General features: G+C 46.5%; 1 protein-coding gene across 2 annotated transcripts in view; it reads left to right on the forward strand.

Moving 5' to 3' along the window:
• The first annotated feature begins 325 nt into the window (after positions 1 to 325).
• The window catches only part of PGBD5 (piggyBac transposable element derived 5), an 83,901-nt gene continuing 64,290 nt past the window's right edge, over positions 326 to 19,936 (forward strand). Inside the window, exon 1 of one of the 2 annotated variants that reach the window (XM_059053325.2) lies at positions 326 to 656. In XM_059053325.2, coding sequence (XP_058909308.1) covers positions 329 to 656 — 328 coding nt within the window. In that variant the 5' untranslated portion in view covers positions 326 to 328. Of the gene's footprint in view, positions 657 to 709; positions 903 to 19,936 lie in introns of those variants that run through there. The other variant, XM_067025744.1, reaches the window with a different exon arrangement.

Below are 19,936 nucleotides of genomic sequence, written 5' to 3' on the forward strand. Positions count from 1 at the left end.
AGCGCGGTTGGCCGCCGCGTGGAGGGCGCGCGGCGACGCGGCGGGCTCTGAGGAGACGCAGCGGCGACGGTAGCGGCGGCGCCTGGTCCGGGCCGCAACCCCTACCTCCCGCCGCGGCCCACAGCCCGCGGCGCCCGAGCTCCGAGGCGCTTCCCCGGGCGCTGGGCCCGAGGTGGCCAAGACGGCGGGCCGGCCGGGCGCGGGGCGGCGGGCGCTGTGCTGCGGGCTGCGCTGGTGGGGGACGGCGGGCCGCGGCGCGGGCCCGGGGCCCGGCGCGTGCGGCTGGGAGGCGCTGTGGGGGGCCGGCGCGCGGGCGGCAGCCGGGGCCATGGCCGAGGGTGGCGGGGGCGCGCGGAGGAGGGCGCCGGCGCTGCTCGAGGCGGCCCGCGCGCGCTACGAGAGCCTGCACATCTCGGACGACGTGTTCGGCGAGTCGGGCCCGGACAGCAGCGGGAACCCCTTCTACAGCACGTCGGCCGCCTCGCGCTCCTCCTCGGCCGGCTCCTCGGACGACGAAGCCGAGCGCCCCGGCCCCGCGCGGGGCCCCAGCGCCCCCGCCGCCGCCGCCGCGCAGGAGTCGGAGGAGGAAGAGGCTGGCGCGGGATGGAGCGCCACGCTGCGGGACCGCCCGGCCCCGCGCTTCGAGGGCACCGGCGGTAAGGCGCGGCCGGGGGGCGGGGGCGCGAGAATTCCCGACGCTCCGCGGGTCGGCTTGCGGGTGGCAGCTGTGCTTTTCAGGAAACACGCGAGGCTGCGGCAGCGTGCCGGGGCTCCGCCGAGTTCCTCGTGGGTGGACAGGATGAGGCGAGGCCGCGGCAGCACGGGGGAGTGTACCCTCACGTGCTGGGAGCGTCCCCGCGTCCCGCACCAGAAGCCACTCGCCCCTGGGGGCTGGGTCAGAGGTAGGCTCTCCTAGTTGAGGGGATCCTGAAAACCTGGCGTGTCTTGGGGCGGGGGAGTCATTTTGCGTTGCTGGCCCCAGAGCAAGCCTTACCCGGGCGCCAGGGGTGGGGCAGGTAGCAATTGGAGCGAGGCCCTGGGAAGGCTGAGAGAGACCACTCATGGCGTCTTCACTGGACTTTAGTTTTCTGCAGTTAATCTGAGAAACTTTCCGTGTCCGTGCCGTTGAGGATCTCTTGGGAAAAACAGGGAAGAGTGAAAGGACCAGTTGAGCAGCATTAAGGCGTGTGCTTTTGCACCGGAAGGCACTTTCACGTGTGTCCTGCTTACTGTTACGGTCACAGACCAGCCCCTGATACCTGGAGAAGGGCTGGCAGCTCTGGCTGCTTGAGGTCCTCTTTGCTGCCTCCTTTCTTGGGAAGTGGTTTTAAAATATCTTCACTTTCCCCGCGGAAGCTCAGCAGTCTCTGCCCTCTCTCGGAGGTGGAGGCCAGCCATTTGCACTTGTCCTCTGATGCTTTTGTTTCTTGCTCTGCGCCGCCTTCCCTGGCAGCCCCTGGTTTCTGCACACTGTTTTCATGGATAGAATGGTAGGCAGCCGGTGATGCTGACGACCAGGGAGTGGCCGCGGTGGGCACGATGCTGGGTGAGATACGGCTTGCCCTGTGGCTCTCCCCGATTATTGTTCGACCGGTCGGGAGCACAGCCCATAGGAGGTCAGGACCAAGGGACCCCTGGCTGGTGCCTGGACTTGGATCAGGACATCAGGCTGCAGCCTGCTGGCAGGGCTGGCTGGACTCTCAGCAGGGAGTGATCTGCAAGCCTCCAGCAGTCAGGCTGCAGTGTGGATATGCTAAGCTACAGCTGGGCTTCCAGAGTCCAGGTTAGCTGTGCAGTGTTGGAGGTGGGTACATTTAAAAGCAGGTTCTTATCTGGGCTTTGATTAAGAGTGTGGGAGTTTTCAGTCACATCACTCTGTATAATCCTTTTACCACCACCACCCCATATTTTCCAAAACGTCATAAAGTCTTCCAGCCCCAGACAGCTGTTTTTCATATCGGCTCTTAAGAATTTGTACCTACCCAGAGCCCTGGTTTGGCAGGCTTTATGCAGTGAGTGTCTGTGATCCAGTTTTTGATCTTGGAACACTTGTGATGCGTGTCTGCTTGGGAGGATGCGACGTTTCCCCGTCTCAGGGGAAAACAGGGAAATTGTGTTGGGTTCATCCTGGTTATGAATAAGATTCATGAGTATGCTGGTTTGAGGAGGCTGAACACACTGAAATTTTAAAGCAATATTATGTTTCTTGGTAACCTATAAATGGGAGAAGTTCTGCAGCAGAGCAGTTTAGCCACTGCAGCACAAACGGTCACGAAGAGCAATATCATGTGTCAGTTGGCATTAGGTTCAAATTCTGCTTCCTTCACATGTCCACTGAGTTCACACCTGGACCTGAGAATCGCAGTCAAGAACTATAACCAAAGACCTTAGTGGTTATGTGATGGTATATTTATACCTAGTTTTGCTTTCCTATTTTGTGTAGGAGCACAGTCCTAATTAAGAACTTTCTTCTTTCTTGCAGCACCTTCTCCCTGAGGGAATTTGGGGTAGCGGTGGAGGGATGAGATTGATGGTTTATTAAGTAAGAATTCAGGTCCCCTGAAACAATGGAATAGGGTTTACGGGGGCTGAAAATAGGTGCAGAAATGCGCTGCTGGTGAGAGAAAATCCTTGTGCCTTACTGGTGCGGAGAGAGAGAAGTGTTAAGAGGCTTGAGAGCTGCATCCTGGACGCCCTGAGCAAAGAAGGATCAGCCTGCGAAGTATACCAAGTCCAGCAGCTCAGACGCTCCAGCCAGAGTGTGCTCCCCACTTTTAAGGGACGCAGCCTGCACCTGCCTCCATCTTTGTTTCCCAGTTTGTTGATGGATCTCACTGGGCTGGTACGGTGGCAGGGAGACCAAGCCAGAGGGTGGCATTTTGATCTGTAATCAGCCCTCATCAAAGAAAACCCCTGATGGAAATTGCTGTTGCTGCTAGAATCAGATGAGGAAAGCAAAGGATTCTAGATCACGGAACAGGCTTCCTGCCTGCCTCCTGCTGTGAAAAACCACGTAGGCGTGTGTATGGAAATAGGCGTGTATGCATGTGACTGTCTTAAGTGAAAATGCATTATCGCTTGTGCTGAGCTTGGTTTCTTCTATCAGAAAGAGGTTATGACCGCTGTCTGGGAGCCCTCTTGATGACCTGGAGCCCTTTTCAGAGAGTCCCTGTGTAGGAGAGAGACACTGGGCACCACTGTGCCTTTGATCTGCATTCAGAGCCGCTGCCTTTGGCCGGTAGTGGGAGGGAGAGTACACAGTAGGGAGACGTTTGATGCCCTGGAGTGGGGGAGGGAGGGGGAAGCGTTTCTGTGGTTAAGGGTGTCTTCTCAGCCGGTTCCTTCTGTTTTTTTCAGTGTGTTTAGCTCCCTGGATCAGGCTCTCTAGAAGCGCACTTACGGGTGGGGAGGTCCTCTCTCTCACCCCCTTCCCTTCTCTCTCCTCCCACTGGGTCCCCTTGGGATGATTTAAATACAGAGACCCTGTGTGGGTCATTCTAACCCCTGGTGGATGGAGGGTCTGCCTGGGAGCAAAAAGTGGTTACTGGGAGCTCAGGGCCCAGGACTGTCTTCTAACCAGACTCGCAGGGTATCCCCCTAAAATAGCCCCCTCAAGCTGTCAGCCTCGTCTGCCCACCGTGCAAATAACCAGCACAACATGCAAGCTCACTCTTCGGAAACAGCATGAAATTCAGCTGCTTTGGGAGCTCCTGCCCTTTCTGAGCAGGCCTGTGATTCGTTCTTTCTGAGGAGGCAAAGGAACAGGCAGATTCTCAGACGCTCGGGGGCTTCTTCTGTTTGGCTTTGTGGGTCCTTTGTCGTGGCAGGCTGGGATCAGAGCTATTTGCTCTTTCCATGAGAGCTTGGACTTCACAGGAGTTGTCTTCCCATGTCAGCCACCCTCTGTCATCATGCAGTGGGGAGGTGTGACCTTGAGAAGCTGGGGAGGAACGTATGGCATTGATAATTAACACTGTGAAATGTTTTATCTTTAGAGTTTGTTGTTGGTTTCTTTGGTTTAGAGTCTTTTTGACTAACAAGGAAGAAGAGAAGCATCTTTCTCTTAAAACCAGAATTAAACCGAGACCTTCTACTGTAATGGGATTTGTCAGCTAAGATACTGGGCCCCTCTGGTGTCAGGTAAGCAAGCTGCTCCCACCTGTAGCTCTGTGGCTCCGGGGGGAACTCAGATCATGGTGCGCTATGAGATAAATCACATGCAGTGCTACCTAATACTCAAGCGCATGCACGGCCACGCAGAATTCAGAGAAGGGAGCTTCCTGGGAGAGGTGTTTTGCTCTTTTCCTAGGAGTCTTTTCCTGTGGTGGGGAAACTTGAACTCACGAGGAGAATAATAACCCACAGTCTGCATCTGTAACTTGCTTTTTCATGTATCATCGCACTGAATTGTCACAGGTACTCAGTGTGGGAGAAGTTCTCTTCTCCACTTTACAGAGAAAGACAGATGGGGCTCTTCTGCCAGAGTCTGGGGGTAATGAGATTACCTTGGTTAACTGGTCACCACCGTCTAACTGCTCAGACTTGATAATTCAGGAAAGGTAGTGGGTTGGGTATTTTTGTTTGTTTGTTTGTTTTTCACCTAGAATTTTTTCCAGTCAGAAATATTTATATTGGTTTTCATGTTTATACGTGAATTTGCCGTTCCCTTTTCTGGAAGCATATATAGTCCTGTGAGGCTTAATGCAGGTATGGATTTGTGTATTTCAGTGGGATTTCAGTCCCACAGCCGGGGACTGAAACAGAAGACCTAGGATTTTATCTAGCTTCTGATTTAATCCCTGCTCCTCTGAGCCATGGTAATGGGAGGTCAGAGCTCCTTTGCGGGGAGCAGGGCTTTGACTATCCCGGCACCCTGGGAGTTTAGTGTGGTCTAGTACTCAGTTTTACAGTCTAACACTCACCTTTATTTTTAAGAGCTGTGAGTGTGTATTTTTTTCTTATTAACAAGTAATATATGTTCATTTTAGGAAAAAAACCAAAAAGAAAAATGATAAAATTTAAAGAAATCCCATAATCTCCTGTTACTCAGAGATAATCACAGTTAACACATTGAGTGTACCCTTCATAAATCTTAGGTTACATATTATCGGGTGACCTGCTTTTTAGTTCTAATTAATATATCGTAAACATTTTCCATTTAAATTTTAAAGTGTCGTTTTAATGAATCAGTTCCCTTTGGGTGGGCATTGGGTTCATTGCCCCCCTCCCGTTTACATATATTTATTTATATTTATTATGCTGTGATAAATATTCTTGAAGTTTAAGTTTGTGTGCTCATCTTTAATATATTCCTTAGTATAAAGTGATCAAAACAGAATTGAATAAGCATTTTGTACCTTTTAACATTTTTGATCTCTGGTGAAATAGCATTCTGGAAATGCAGCTACTTACACCCTGGCCAGCAGTGTACCAGAAAGTCCATTAGAAAGCCTGGCTTCTAAGGCGGCAAAGCAATGTGTGATTCCTGCTGGTAGTGTGGCCCTGAGAGAGTGTCCCCTGTAATAAAGCTTACTGAGATGTGACACACACAGCACACGAGTAACCGAGTCACCGTGTGCAACACAACCCTGCAGCTCCCCAGGTCAGGGTAGAGTCCGTGCTGCCCCTTCCCAGTCAGTACCTAGTACCTCCCTGCCCCCAGGGGTGACCATTGTTCTGATTTCCATCACCATCAATTAATTTTGCCTGTCATTTTGGTCTGGTTCTTTAGTTCATCATGTTATCTGAGTCTCATTTTTACAGTCTTTATTATTTTGTCTTGTAGCATTCCCTTGTATAAATACTACAGTTTGTTATCCATTATCCTATCAGTGGACTTTTGGACTGTTTTCAGGCTCTTATGAATAGAGCTGCTACCAGTATTCTTGTGCATGTTTTTGATAGACATATACATAATTTCCCCGGGGTGTATATACCTAGGAGTAGGATCTCTGAGTCATAGAATAGGTGTGTCGCTTCAGCCTTGGCGCTGTAGACACCATGGGCTGGGGGGTCCTTTGTGGCAGAGGCTGTCCTGTGCGTTGAAGCGTGCCCAGCAGCACTCCTGGCCTCTGCCCGCTGAAGGCCAACAGCACGCCTTCCTCTAGTCGCGACAAACAAACTTCTTTCCCAGCGCTGCCGGGTGCCCCCTGGGGAGCAAAGTCATCTGCAGTGGAGAACCACTGCTGTAGTAGACACTGCCAAATGGCTTTCTGGTTTATACACGCACCAGTGGTGTATGAGATGTGCCATGTATTCATTCAGTAAGCATATTGAACCCTGCTGGGATAAATCGATAAGTAAGGCATGTCTGCTGGGGTCCAGTAGGAGAGACAAAGTGAAGAAAAAGAGGTAAGAGTCTGTGATCAAAGTAAACCTGTATTTAGATGGGATTCCAGAGGTACCTCACCTAACCCAGCTGGGTTGCACCTAATCTTCTGGCAGAGGTGGCCCCGAAGCTGCATCTTGAGGAATAAAAATGAATCAGGTGAAAAGGAAGGAAAAAGGCATCTCAAACAAGGGAGCAACTTAGGCAAAGGTTGGGGTGGAAGGTGGAAAGAAGGTATGCCATCTTTGCCTATGGGCAGCCCCACTCTCCCTTGAGCTGAGCATCGTTACTTGAGGCCTTAGTGAAAATGGTTTGAAATTTGTTGTTTGTCATTGTTACCATTGCAAGAAACTGTAGCTGGAATCTGAACTTGAAGTCCAGGCATGGGTGCGGATTTACCTAGCAAATGCTGGATCCCCCAGTGAGGGGAATTTGGCAGGTTTGGCGAGAAATAAGTGCTTAGAGAGGGTGGAATCCATGGAGAGGCACTGAGGTTTTTTCTTTAAGGAAGGAAGAGGGGATATGAATGACAGCCAGAGTCAATGTGGTAAAACCTTTATGGCCAAAGGATGTATAGTATCAATATTAACTTAGGGTGAGAGGGAGAATGTCATGCTACAAGAACGATAGGATACTTAAAATAGCCTGTAACGTAAAGGGACGCTCTGCCTGGATTGGCACATGGTATAAACAACTTTCTTCCCCTTGATTGTGAATTCCAGGAAGAATTACTACAGAAGTATGACTGTGTGGCCATACTATTTTTGATTTATTAAATGCATACTAAATATTAGGTGTGTATTTAATAAATCCGTTTATTAAAACAATTAGAACCACAAATTCTTTCTCTTCTTATATCATTGCCATTGCTTCCAACTTTAACCAAGACAACATCACTCATTGGTCAAGGCACTGGAGCCTTCATCTGCTGGGATTCCCAGATTCCAGTTCTGTTGATGCCCCACCCCCTGCTTCTAGCTCTCTTCCCATTGGCTGTGGAAGAAGAGTGATCTTCACAAACCGGAGCTCATCCACTCACTTTTCTGCTTAAAACTTTTCAGTGGCTTCCACTTCAAGCCAAAGGGAATTCCCTAGTCCTTCACAGGGCCTGCTAGCCTTCCTGTCCCACGTTCCTTTGGGTACCAGTCCTACAGCACTCTCCCCACATGATCTGTCCATCTCAGAGCCTTTGTGCCTGCCAGACCTTCACCTGGAATGTTCTTCCCAGCACTCGAGTAGCAGCCCTTGCTTGTTGGTCTGGTCTTGGTTCAAATGTCACTGCCTCCAAGAACCTAAAAGCACCGTCTTCCCTCTGGTCCCTTTTAGCACCCATATAAGCTAACTCCTTCCCAGGGCTGAGACCTTGGATGTCTTCGTCATGGTTAGAACATGGTAATTCCTCAAGTTCTGTTGGATGAATGAATGAACAAAAGACTAGATGGATGCGGAAGTAGATTTCTTAAATGGGGGTGCGAATTGGTGTCAGTGAATAAATGTTTACAAGGACCTGTGCGTTTTTAACATCTAAATTGTGGAAGCGTGGATGGGGAATGAGTTCCTTCCCAGGAAGGCACTGAAGCAAGTCTGGGATGTGTTTAACAGGGATTTCCCTCCTGGATGGAAGACTGAACACGTTTGCCTCTGGGGAACACTCCAGCCCTGGGCTTCTACAACCTGCGCATTTTCTAGTAGCTGGAGACCTCCAAGACAGGACTATGTTAGGAATTTGCAGGGAAGCCAGCTCCGCATACCCCTTGATTGTTTAACAAACGACTGTATGTCACTTACTGTGTGCCAGATAGCGTCCTGAGCACTTTCTAACCTGTGTAATCCTCATAACAACCCTGTGAGGTCAGGACTATTATTTTTCCTATTTTTAACATGAGGAAACTGAGTCACAGAGAGGTTAAGTGACACAGTGTGGACTGGTCCCTTTGATTAGGGTGTAAGTAAGCCTCATACTTAATCAGGAATGTGGACCATGGTATATGCTGGTCAGATCAACTAATTAAAAATAAGTCCCTTGCAGGGGCCTCTGAGTTGAAGACCATTGTCATTCTTCAAATCTGTCTCACCCATTGACTCTCATCCCAGGCTTTGGCTGCACTTAATTTCCCAGCCCCCTCCCCGTGCAGCGAGAAGGGCCGATGCCTGGGTTCTGGGCAGTGGAAGATGAGGCAAAGTGTGGACCCCATGCTCAGGCCTGGCCAGGAGGGAGGCTCCTCTGGGCCACATGTCAGAGATGCTGGGGCCACCAGATGCGAGGACCTTGTGTCTGAATCACCATTTGGAGCACAGCCACCCATGGATCAGTCATATCTGTCATGGACTAAATTTATGAAGAAATGAACTTCCCTCTTGTTTGCTCCCTCATACATTTGGCAGGGGCATGGGGTGGAGGGCGGGTTTTACAGCAGCCAGCAGAGTCCTGTTTGCGCAGATGTTGAAGGAAAGAGATGGATGGGGGAAGCGAATTCAAATCAGTAGGGCTCTTGCTGGTCATCTGTACAAGGATTCACGAGGGGAAGCTGTGAGAAAAAGAGCCTAGAGAAAAAAAATGAATTATTTGCATTCTCAGTGAAGTTCCCATTGTAACTTTGGAACAGGTGAGAGGATGCAGGTAAGCAATGTGCACGGAGTATTCTAGACGCAGTTATTAATTGCACATTGATGTGTTGAAGTGGTAGAGGATTTGAAATGGGCTTGGTGGTCGGTTTCTGCTGGGGAGCGAGCATGCCCAGGGTAAAGGGCCTGGGCTCTGCTGAGTGCTCGCCCTGCGGTCTTGGGCAGGGGACCCAGTGGAGCTCAGCACTGAGAATCAGTAAAGACATGTGGGAAAGCACAGAGCTGGTGCTTCATTCCAGGTAGCTGGAATTCCTTTAAACTACTTTGTTCCTGTGTGGCCAAAATGGACATGATGGGTATTGTGCTACCTAGAAGGTTTTCAAAACTTTTTAGCAACCAGGAACCTCAGGACAAAACCAGGGGGCTGTCTTTGAAGCCAGGGTGAGAGGCCCCAGAACCCACCCAGCTGGCCTCCCCACCCTCTCTGGCAGCCCTCAGTCGTGTGGCACCCTGTGAGGCGCTTCAGGATCCCTCTCCCGTCTGTTGAGGGCCTTCAGCTGGTGGAACCCAGGCTGGATGTGGAGAGAGACTCCACAGGCAGATGATAGACATTGGTGAGAAGCAGTTAGTGTCCTTGCCTCTGCTGGGCCCCATCCTCTTTCACATGGTGGAGAGGAAACCAGTAGGTGAATGCAATATTGTTGTTTCAGAGCCACCGAAAAGCTTCCGTGGCAAAGGCGATTAAAAATGTAATTACTTTAGAAGAACCAGAGAAGGAGGAGACCGGTTTTCTCAAGTTTGGAAAACAGAGTTACAAAGAGAATATAAGGGATTGGGATAAAGGATAATTTTCTGGGAAGAAAAAAATAGAAACTAGTGGAATCATTTAGAGAGTGGTTAATGAAGGGCTTGCTTATGTGAGCTCCTAATACATTTGGGGAAGTGGAGAATCAGTAGTATCTTAAGCTTCCCTGGGACCCCCGCTGTGTCAGTGGGGTGTGCTGAGTAAAGATGCGGAGGTTCCATGAGTGAGTAGACCTTCACTTCAGAATTCACATTGGAAAGAATCTGCCCATTCTTCCTCATCTGCTTGTAATGATGCTTGCTTCCCTTGGGCCCCAGCGTTTGAGGTAAATAAAAATGTTCCATTTGGTTTGCTCTTAACACTATTGTATTTCAGCAGAATTCCCAATCAGGCTTCCTTGGCTAGCTGAGAAACTGGACCACAGTTATTTCACCTGAGGGGACATGCATTCAGAATTCCAGTGGAATCTGGAAAATTACCTAATTGGAAATTGGCGATAACTCCAGTGATGATTGAAAGAGGTGAATTTTAGGTAAATATCAGCAAGTGTAAATTCACACTGTGTGTCACACATTGATAGACTCATCGTCTTCAACAAGTTTGGCAGAGAAGAAATAGAAAGATTTTGAAAAGATGACGGTAAGTTCAGGGAGATGGCAGATTCCATCAGGGAAGTTGGAGTGGCTGGCTGCCCGGGTGCAGCCCAGCCTCCGTGTGAAATGCTTTGTTGGGAGGGAGGGGGACCTGTCCCGGCTCAGCATCCAAAGTGCCGCCTCCTACAGGGCCGCTCCAGGCACACAACGAGATCCTGTCTGGTCTGACAGAGGAGGCACTCAGTGAAATGCCCTCCCCACTGTCTTGCTGGGCTCCTAAGAGCAATTCCCAGTGTCCCTGCTGCCAAAGGACCAGCCAAAGCCATGTGCCCCCTGGGGTGTGCCAACATTCTATCACCCCAGCAGGTTATTGGCAGCAGGGCTGGAAAACGTTTAAGTACAGTTGCCTGGAAAACTAAAGTTAAATGGCCCCCCAAAAGAAAAAAGCTCTTGAGTTCAGACTTCATCTCTTCTTCTGAATACACTTCATTCATGTGGCCTGTGATGGGCCAGGCACTGTGTCAGCAGCTGGGGCTTGAGAAATGGATAAGGAAAGCATGGTGCCCAGCCCTGAAGGCAGGAAGTGCTCAAATACTTGGGACCCGTATGGTAGGTGCTGTCGTAAGAAGGGCATCCTGGTGCTGTGGGCGCTGCCAGGATCAACACTTCTGTAGACCCGTAAATGTGACCGGGACACGGCACCAAGGGAAGCCAAGGATGGTTTGCTCAGACACCTGCTCGTCACCGGCTCCAGAGTGTCTCCCCCGGGATGGGATCAGGAACTGGGCAAGTGGGATCGCTCTGGATAGAAGGATCACAGCTGTGCCTAAGTTCTGACCTGCAGCCAATTCCCGTTTCCATTAAGGAGTCCAGCTAAAGGTGATACTGACAACAGAGTATCTTACCCTAAACTTGTTACTGGGAATAAAAGAAGTCAGTGATGGTTGTGGAGTTAAAAAGAAAAGGACTACTTCTTTTCTTGGTAGTTTTCATACTGTGTAGTCTTTAAAAAATTATACACATGAACTATCTATAATTTTATTTACATGCATTAATATCATACATGGTTTTTAACCGCAATCCTGTTTTACCCTTTTTTTTTAGAATTCTCCTCACTGCCTGCCTCTGTGTAGTCCGTGTTGACAACTTGTTGTTCGTACGCAAACACATTTGTGCATATACATCACGTGTAGGAGTTTTGGGGGGGTCATTGTTTAACAAATACAGACTCACTTCATATACCTTTGTATTATGCTCTTCTCATTCAAGAATACTTCATTTGGGCTTCCCTGGTGGCGCAGTGGTTGAGAATCCGCCTGCCAATGCAGGGGACACGGGTTCGTGCCCCGGTCCGGGAAGATCCCACATGCCGCGGAGCGGCTGGGCCCGTGAGCCATGGCCGCCGCGCCTGCGCGTCCGGAGCCTGTGCTCCGCAACGGGAGAGGCCACAGCAGTGAGAGGCCCGCGTACCACACACACACACACACAAAAAAAAAAAAAAAAAAAAAGAATACTTCATTAATAACTTCCTCCTGTTCCTAGCTTACTTTATTTTTATAAAGAATGGCTGCCAAACTTTTATCAAATGCCTTTATTTTTATCAAAATGCATTTATTGCTGTGGTCCTATTTTTTATTCACATTTAATTTATGGACAAAGTAGATGTCACTGATTGCCTGGTATTGAGATTCCCTTACTTTCTTGGAATATATCCAAGTTGGTCTCTTTGATAGATGGGTGAATTCCATTGTTTGCTAGTATTAGTTTAGTGTTTCTGTAGCTAATCCATCCTAAGCCAGATTTGTTCATTGTTTCCCCCCCTCATCTCTCTCAGGTCTCAGTATTAAAATAATGCTCAGCTTCATAAAATGAATTGGCTTATTATTGTTTAATTGCCTGTTGCCATTCAGCGGTGGAATTATGCGTTAGATACAGCTCAGCTGTGAACCTGTCTGGTCCCAGTACTTCTGAATTTTCCACGTCTTGAATCATTTTGATGATTTATATTTTCCTAGGAAATCATCTATTTCTTCTAGGTTTTCCAATTTGTTAATGTAAAATTCCATGCAGTGTTGCAAAATGGTTCTTTCTGATTTGCTTTTGTAATCTGCACTTGCTTTTATGTGTCTGTTCTCAGCCCTGGTCTTCTCTGTTTGTACATCCTCTCTCTTCCCCTATCACCTCCTCTCCTTCGCCTCCTTCCTTCACTTTCTCCACTTTTCGTCTCCCCCCATCACCCACTTTCTCTCTCTTACTCTTAATTGGGCATGTGAGGTTTTTCTGTATTATTGATCTTTTCAAAGAATCAGCTTTGAGGGACTTCCTGGCGGTCCAGTGGTTAGCACTCTGAGCTTCCACTGCCGAGGGCCCAGGTTCGAGCCCTGGTCAGGGAAGTAAGATCCTGCCAGCTGCGTGGTGTGGCCCTCCCCCCCCAAATAAAAACAAATTAGCTCTGAGTTTATTTGTCGCTGTTATTTTTTTTTATTAAAAAATTTATCTTTGTTATAACTTCTTTCTTTTGATTTATTGAGCTGTCCTTTTCTAATTGGTTTAGATGAGTACATGTTTCTTTTATTTAAAAAAAATCTTTAGTATTAAAGGCATTTGACACTAAAATATCCTTAGAGTATAACTTCTGGTGTATTCTGTAAGTTTTGGTATCCTTTCCATTGCTTTCAAGATTTTTCCCATTCCTCCTTTTGATTTCTTCTTTGACCAAAGAGTATATTTCTTAATTTCCAAGTAGTTAAGATTTTTTGTTACCTGATTATTTAATTCTAATTTTATTGGATTGTGATCAAAGAGCTGTCCTTTAAATCTTTAATTTGAAAGGTTTGAAAGGTTTTCTTTGTTGGCAGATATCAAGTTAATCTTTACAAGTGTGGCATACGTAGGTAAGAAAAAAAGTATGTTTTTTATTTGAGGGAAATAAGGGTGTCTGTCTGTTTCTCTATCCTCTCTTTTTCTTTTTTTCTGTCTAGTAGCTATTCCCATTTGAAGAGCTGCTTTTACCATATGCTTGCATTTTTAGGAGTCTTTAGCTGCCGTGTTGTTTGGTGCATGCGTACTTATACCTTTTATATCTTCCCGCCAAACTGTGCCTTTAATAATGTCCCTCTTCATCTTGCTTAGTACCTTTAACTTTAAATCCAGCTTGTTGGCTGTTAATTTGCCTTTCCTGCTTTCTCTTCCCTTGCATTTGCCAGGTATCTCCTTGCCTGGTTCATTCTTTCCAACCCCTTTTTGCCCCTATGTGTGTTTCACAGACAACATATAGATGGATATATATTTTTGACACAACATGATAGACTCTTTAGTTGGAGAAATCAGTCTGTACACACTTTTTTTCCCCCATTTTATTTAGTTTATAAAAATTTTTTTTAAGATTTTTTTTTTAATGCGGACCATTTTTAAAGTCTTTATTGAATTTCTTACAACATTGCTTCTGTTCTTTATGTTTTGGTTTTTTTGGCCACAAGGCATGTTGGATCTTAGCTCCCTGACCAGGGATCATACCTGCACCCCCTGCATTGGAAGGCAAAGTCTTAACCACTGGACCACCAGGGAAGTCCCTGTACACACTTAAAATGATGACAGACAAGCATGATTTTATTCCTTCCATATTATTTAATTCACTTTTTTTTTCTTACTTTTTTCCCTGTTTTTGGTGTTTTGATCAAGTTGTTTATTCTTTTTTTATGCAATAAATATGGAAGTTCTTTGCATTTGGGGGATAAGAGCTTTATTGAGATATAATTCACATGCCATACAATTTACCCATTTTATGTGTACAATTTAGTGGCTCTTAATGTATTCCCAATTGTGTAAACAGTCAGTTTTAGAACATTTTCATCATCCCCAAAAGAAACCTTTAGCCATCACCCCGAGCCTTAGGCAATGGCTAATTTACTTTCTGTCTCTATGGAGTTGCCTGTTCTGGAAATTTCATATAAATGAAATCATACAGTATGTGGTGATTTGTTACTGGTTTCTTTCCATTAGCATAATGTTTCCAAGGTTCATCCATGTTGTTGCATGTGTCAAGATTTCATTCCTTTTAAAGGCTGAATAATATTCCAGTGAACTGATGTATGTACCACATTTTGTTTACTCATCAGTTGATGAACATTTGGATTGTTTTCACTTTTTTGCTACTATGCATAAAGCCAAAACCTTCGTGTACAAGTTTTAGTGTGGGCATAGTTTTCATTTTTCTTGAGTATGTAGCTAGGAATGGAGTTGCTGGGTTGTATGGTAACTCTTTGTTTAACTTTCTGAGGAATTGACAAAATGTTTTACAGAGTGGGTGGCCGCCAGCCGTGTATGTGGGTTTCAATTTCTCCACATCTTCATCAACACTTTTCTTTTTTTTTTTTAGATTTTTGTTTTTAATGTGGACCATTTTTAAAGTCTTTATTGAATTTGTTACAATATTGCTTCTGTTGTATGTTTTGGTTTTTTGGCCGTGAGGCATGTGGGATATTAGCTCCCCGACCAGGGATCAGACCCACACACCCTGCATTGGAAGGCAAAGTCTCAACCACTGGACCGCCAGGGAAGTCCCGTTTTTTTGTTTTTTGGTAGTAGCCATGCTAATGAGTGGGAGGTGGTATCTCATTGTGGTTTTGATTTGCATTTCCTTAATGATTAGTGAGGTTGAGCATCTTTTCATGTGCTTGTTGGCCGTTCATATATTTGTATTACTGTAGCAGTGTTTGTTCATGCTTTTTGCCCATTTTGTCCAAATGGCTAAAACATTTGCCCAAGGCAGGACTGAAGCCAAATGTAGAATGAACTTCTTAGATAAAGATACAGTCTGAAGTTTTGTTCTTTTAAAAAAGCATTTATATTTTATTAAACATTTTAGGTGTCAGAATTCAAGAGGTTGACAGGATAGTACAGGAATAGTAATTTCTCATGCTGTCGGTGGCTTTCCTGTACCTGTAGTCGCACCACTGCGCACTTGTGAACGCTTGTGTTCACTTCCTGTTGGTCTGGGGAAGGGGCAAGGTGGTCGTGTCTGCCAACACAGGGACTGTGCCAGTGACAGTGCACCTTCCTCCCTCACGGTAGCTCTCGAAGGTAGAGACTTACCTTCTTTTCATCTCCTAGACTTGAGGACTTGGTCAGTCTGTGGGGTGATGTAATGTCATTGGCAAAATCCCACGAACTGAACCTTGGTTGACTGCTTACAGGTATTCTTTGAGTACTTTTTAGGAGTAAACTTCAGATGTTGCCTCACTTGTAATTTTTACTTCTAATATTTCCGACTGCAATTGCTACATCCTACAGTCCCTTGAGGAAAAACTGGGAACGTGGCAGTGGAACAGTGTATTTTTCTTCCACGATAACAAAATCATTTCTGAATTTCTGTCTGCACCTCAGATTTTGGTATACGAGCATGGATATGTGCATGGATTTTGGCGTCTTCCCGAGGAGACAATTCGTATCACATAAAGAACACTTAACGCTCTTGTGACATGTCAGCCTGGTGACCCAGGATTCTGCACGCCAGCCAGAAAGGCAGGACCGGGGGTAACTCCCTCACCACTGTAGGCTTTCGGCATTCAGAGGCCTCTGGATGTGTTTGCAACCTTCACACGTGTGCTGTGCAAGATGCAGAAGGAGCACGTTAATTCAGCATCACATTTTCCAGGAGGAGCTTCGTAACTGGGATTCATAGTTTGGGTGATTCAACAGTTCTTCATCTTCTAACTACTGAAAATGGTAGTTATTACCCACATGGTAATCATTTCAACAGACACTTTGAGTGTAGCGTTAGTTTCCATAGGCTTAAAACTACGAGACGTTGTCTTCTTAAAGGGCACTCTTGTAAGGTTATTTTAAAACTTGACGAATGGAAACAAAATTATTCTGTAACACTTTCTTTTCTTCATACTCTATTATTTTTAATAGATTGAAAGTGATTTATTGTGGATGTTGTCATAAATGATTGTGGAATTTTTTCTGTTCCTGAATTTTTAAGCTGGCAGAGTTGACTTTCTGATTTTAATTCATCTTCACTAGGTGAAGAATTCACAAATAGGACTTTTTCTTGAAATACTCATAGCCTGAATGAAATTGAATGATTGTAAAATTACATTAAATTCTCAAGGGCTGTTTGCTTTAGTCTTATGAAAGCTAGTGCATGAAATAATTCTACAGAGATTATAATTTTAATATAATCTGAACTATTTTTCTGCCTTCTGTCATTACTTAAATTTTATGACTCAGTTCTAAAGGATAAATGTTTTTTTCTAAAGTTATCTGGACTACGTATGTGTAATGTTTGTGTTAACTATTATTCTGTTTCTTGATTTAAGTATTTGAAAGCTCTTAATCTTACTACTTTTTTAAAAATAAAATTGTCGGCTATTCCAGTCTTTAATTACTGCAAAATTTTACTCATACCAGTAAATATACATTTGTACTTTAACTTATAGAATTCCACCATAGAAAGCTCATAAGTTTATATTTTCAGCCTGAGTTATGTCTAGAATGCTTAATTGTAGTAGAAGTGAATACTAAGATATTAATAACAAATCTGAATTGCATGTCCTGTGCCTTGTGCCTGAGATGGCCACACTGCTTAGGCATGATGAGAATCTACATGACTAAATGGTGTTGATCACCCATTACTTCAGGGGTGTCAGAAATGACATTGACACAGGGATCAGCCTTCAGCCTTGCCAAGGCCAAGACCGTTCGGCTCATTAGTCATCAGTTTTTCTCTCCTCTTTGCTCCATGGAGTCTTGGTTCTATTCCATTTGTTGTTAGAGCTTTTCCTTCCTTGTTTTTCCTCTGCTGTGGTGCCTGGTGCCTCATAGTATATACTCTGAATCCTTGTCTTCAAGACCTTTTCTTTTATTGTGATAGCTGAGGAGCCTTTATCTTGATGCCTAGGGAGCCATTTTCAAGTCCCATGGTTCCCAGATGTTATCTCACCATCCAGGCTGCTCTGACATCGTCCACAGCCAGTCCATGTCCATCTCCATGTTCTGTTTCCTTTTCAGGTACGAGTTCATTCTGCCTGAAGAACAGTCTTTTTTTTTTTTTTTTTTTTCTTTATCCTTTAGATTCAGAAACTTAACTGGCATATGGCTCTTGTCTTATCCCTTATGTCCAGAGCTGGGTGCCCTGTACTGCCTATCCTTCATCTGTCCTTTTCTCTCTCTCTGTCTCAGGATGTAGCTTGAAAGTCTCATAGCCTGTCCCTTCTGCTTTTCATTTCTTCATACTTGGGCTTTCTGCTTTATTTCTTGGACTTGATCTTCTGAGTCAGTGATTCAAGGATCATCTGCGACCACCTTCTCGTTCTCTTTGCCTGAAGAGTTGCTTAGTGGGGAAATCATGTTTTATAGTTACAGGAAATCTTTCTCCCCCCCGGTGTGTGTTGCCGTCCCATCTCCTTGAGTGCTGTTTTTACTATTTTAATTAAAATTCAAGTTGGCATCTGTATCTTCCAGCAGCGCTCTCTTCCTGAGTGAGTGTTCTGTTTCTTCTGAGTCATCATACCCCCTGTGCTGTGAGACCCTTGGAAGGGCGACTGTCGTTCTTTGTGGCCTTGTGGGGCTGGGTGGTAGAGAGAAGGCAGCTGACACACCCACGGCGGACACCTGCAGGACCTCCTGCTTCTTCTCTCAGGCTCCGGGACAGGAAGCCCCGCCTCTTTTCCAGCTGTTTCTCTACCTGTGGAGCCTGGGAATCTAGGTGAGCACCAGGTGAGGCTGACCGTCCTCCCAGGTCCACAGGTGTCCTCAGGCCTCCTGCAACTGGGGCTCCGGGGCGGTCCCTCCAGCTTGAGGCAGGAAAAGGAGGGGGCAGGCTCCCCTCCGCCTGGAGCCTGCCCGTCTCTGCATGGGAGGGGCCTGGCGGGGACGAGGAAGGGCTGTGTTGGAGTCGCTGTGTTCTTTCAAAGAGAAACGTCAAAGACTTTACCTCAAGGAAAAGAATAAAGGTTTATTGGGTAGCCTTTAAAATATTTTATTGCACACTTGGATAAGTATTGTTATCCCCATTATACAAATGAAACAGGCTTTGCGAGGTTAAGGGATGTACACCATAAGCAGTAGTGCTGGAAGCAGGGGTCTAACTTGGCGGCTTGGTCTCTTTCGCGAGGAAAGGCCTGGCACGCAGTGAGCATGCCCTTGAATGTTGGCTCGTACTGTCCTGTACTGCTCTGCCATCCTCACGGTTACAAACCTGTGGGTGCTTTGGAGGAAATAGTGGAGAGGTGGGTGGCTTTCCAATGAGATTCATGTTCAGGGCTTCCGTTCCTCAAACTTTCTTTCTTTTTTTGGGTGGGGGGATATAACTGCTTTACAATGTTGTGTTAGTTTCTGCTGTATAGTGAAATGAATCAGCTGTATGTATACATATATCCCCTCCCTCTTGGACCTCCCTCCCTCCCACCCCCCACGCCCCCCATCTAGGCCATCACAGAGCACTGAGCTGAGCTCCCTGAGCTATACAGCAGGTTCCCACTAGCCATCTGTTTTACACACGGTAGTGTATATATTGTCAGTCCTAATCTCCTATTCCTTAACTTTCTAACAAGGACTTGGTCTGGTAGTTGCTTGGATGAAGAAAAGCCATTAAGGGCAGGAGTCTCCCTGAAGACCCTCATTCCGGAACACCAAAGTCATGACCGTGTGAGCAGTGGCTTGGAAGTGGCCTTTGGCTGGAGGGGACAGGTGTTCAGCTAGACCAAATATTACATAATTGAGGCCTATTAAACGTTGTTCTTGCTATCATAAAAGACTTTTAGTTTTGGACTTTCAGCATCGCTTAAAATTATTTTGACCTATTTTCCACGCTCTCTACATGGAGATTAAAAGACTAGTTCCTCAGAGCCAAGAGAAGGTGGCCCTAGTTTTCTGGTCTTGTCTTGGCCGGGTTCCGTGACCTTCAGCCAGCCCGTGTGTCAGCATCGGCCAGATAGCTCATCAGACGCCTCGGCAGTTTCTGGCTTCATATTGGGTGAAGTTTGAGAGTGTAAAGAACTTTTTGAGTCAAAATTCCCAAGTCTGCTCTGAGTCCAGCCAGAATTTTGAGTTCTCGGACTTCCCAGCCTCCGGTAATTCACTTGGCAAAGTAATTCAGCCTGAGCCTCAGTTGTCTAATCTGTAAAACAGGGACATAGTAGATCCCCACAGCCTCGTGGGAAGGCATAACACGTTTGTAAAGTGTCTGTGTCTGACCCTTAGCAAGTCCTCCAACAGCATTTGTCCCTTTCCCCTGCTCTGTCCCCTGAACCCTTCTCAGGTGTTTCTTAAGGATGAAGAGGAGAAATGCTGGGCCACATGGGCAGCGTCTATGGGCCCCCCAGGCTCACTCCCTTTGGGCAACCAGTCAGGTGTGCACGTGGGTGTCGGTTTCCTTTAGAATCAATTCATCTGGACAGAGTTGCTTGTGAGAAGTGTGGATGTAGAATATGTTGAGTAATGTTTGGCACAAGCATTTCTTTTTTCAGGAAAGACTGGGCAAGTCTGAGAATTCACAGGTTTTGGCTGGACGCCCTGTTTGGCAGACGCCCCTGCCTCTATCAGCCATCACTCCTGGCAGGGGCTCCGTGGCTGGGGTCCTGCTCTCTTACACTGTAAGGCAGTTCTGGCCCTTGGTCCCCAGGCCCCTCCGCATCACAC

Source organism: Kogia breviceps, chromosome 2 (genome assembly GCF_026419965.1).
Source record: "Kogia breviceps isolate mKogBre1 chromosome 2, mKogBre1 haplotype 1, whole genome shotgun sequence".
NCBI lineage: Eukaryota > Metazoa > Chordata > Mammalia > Artiodactyla > Physeteridae > Kogia > Kogia breviceps.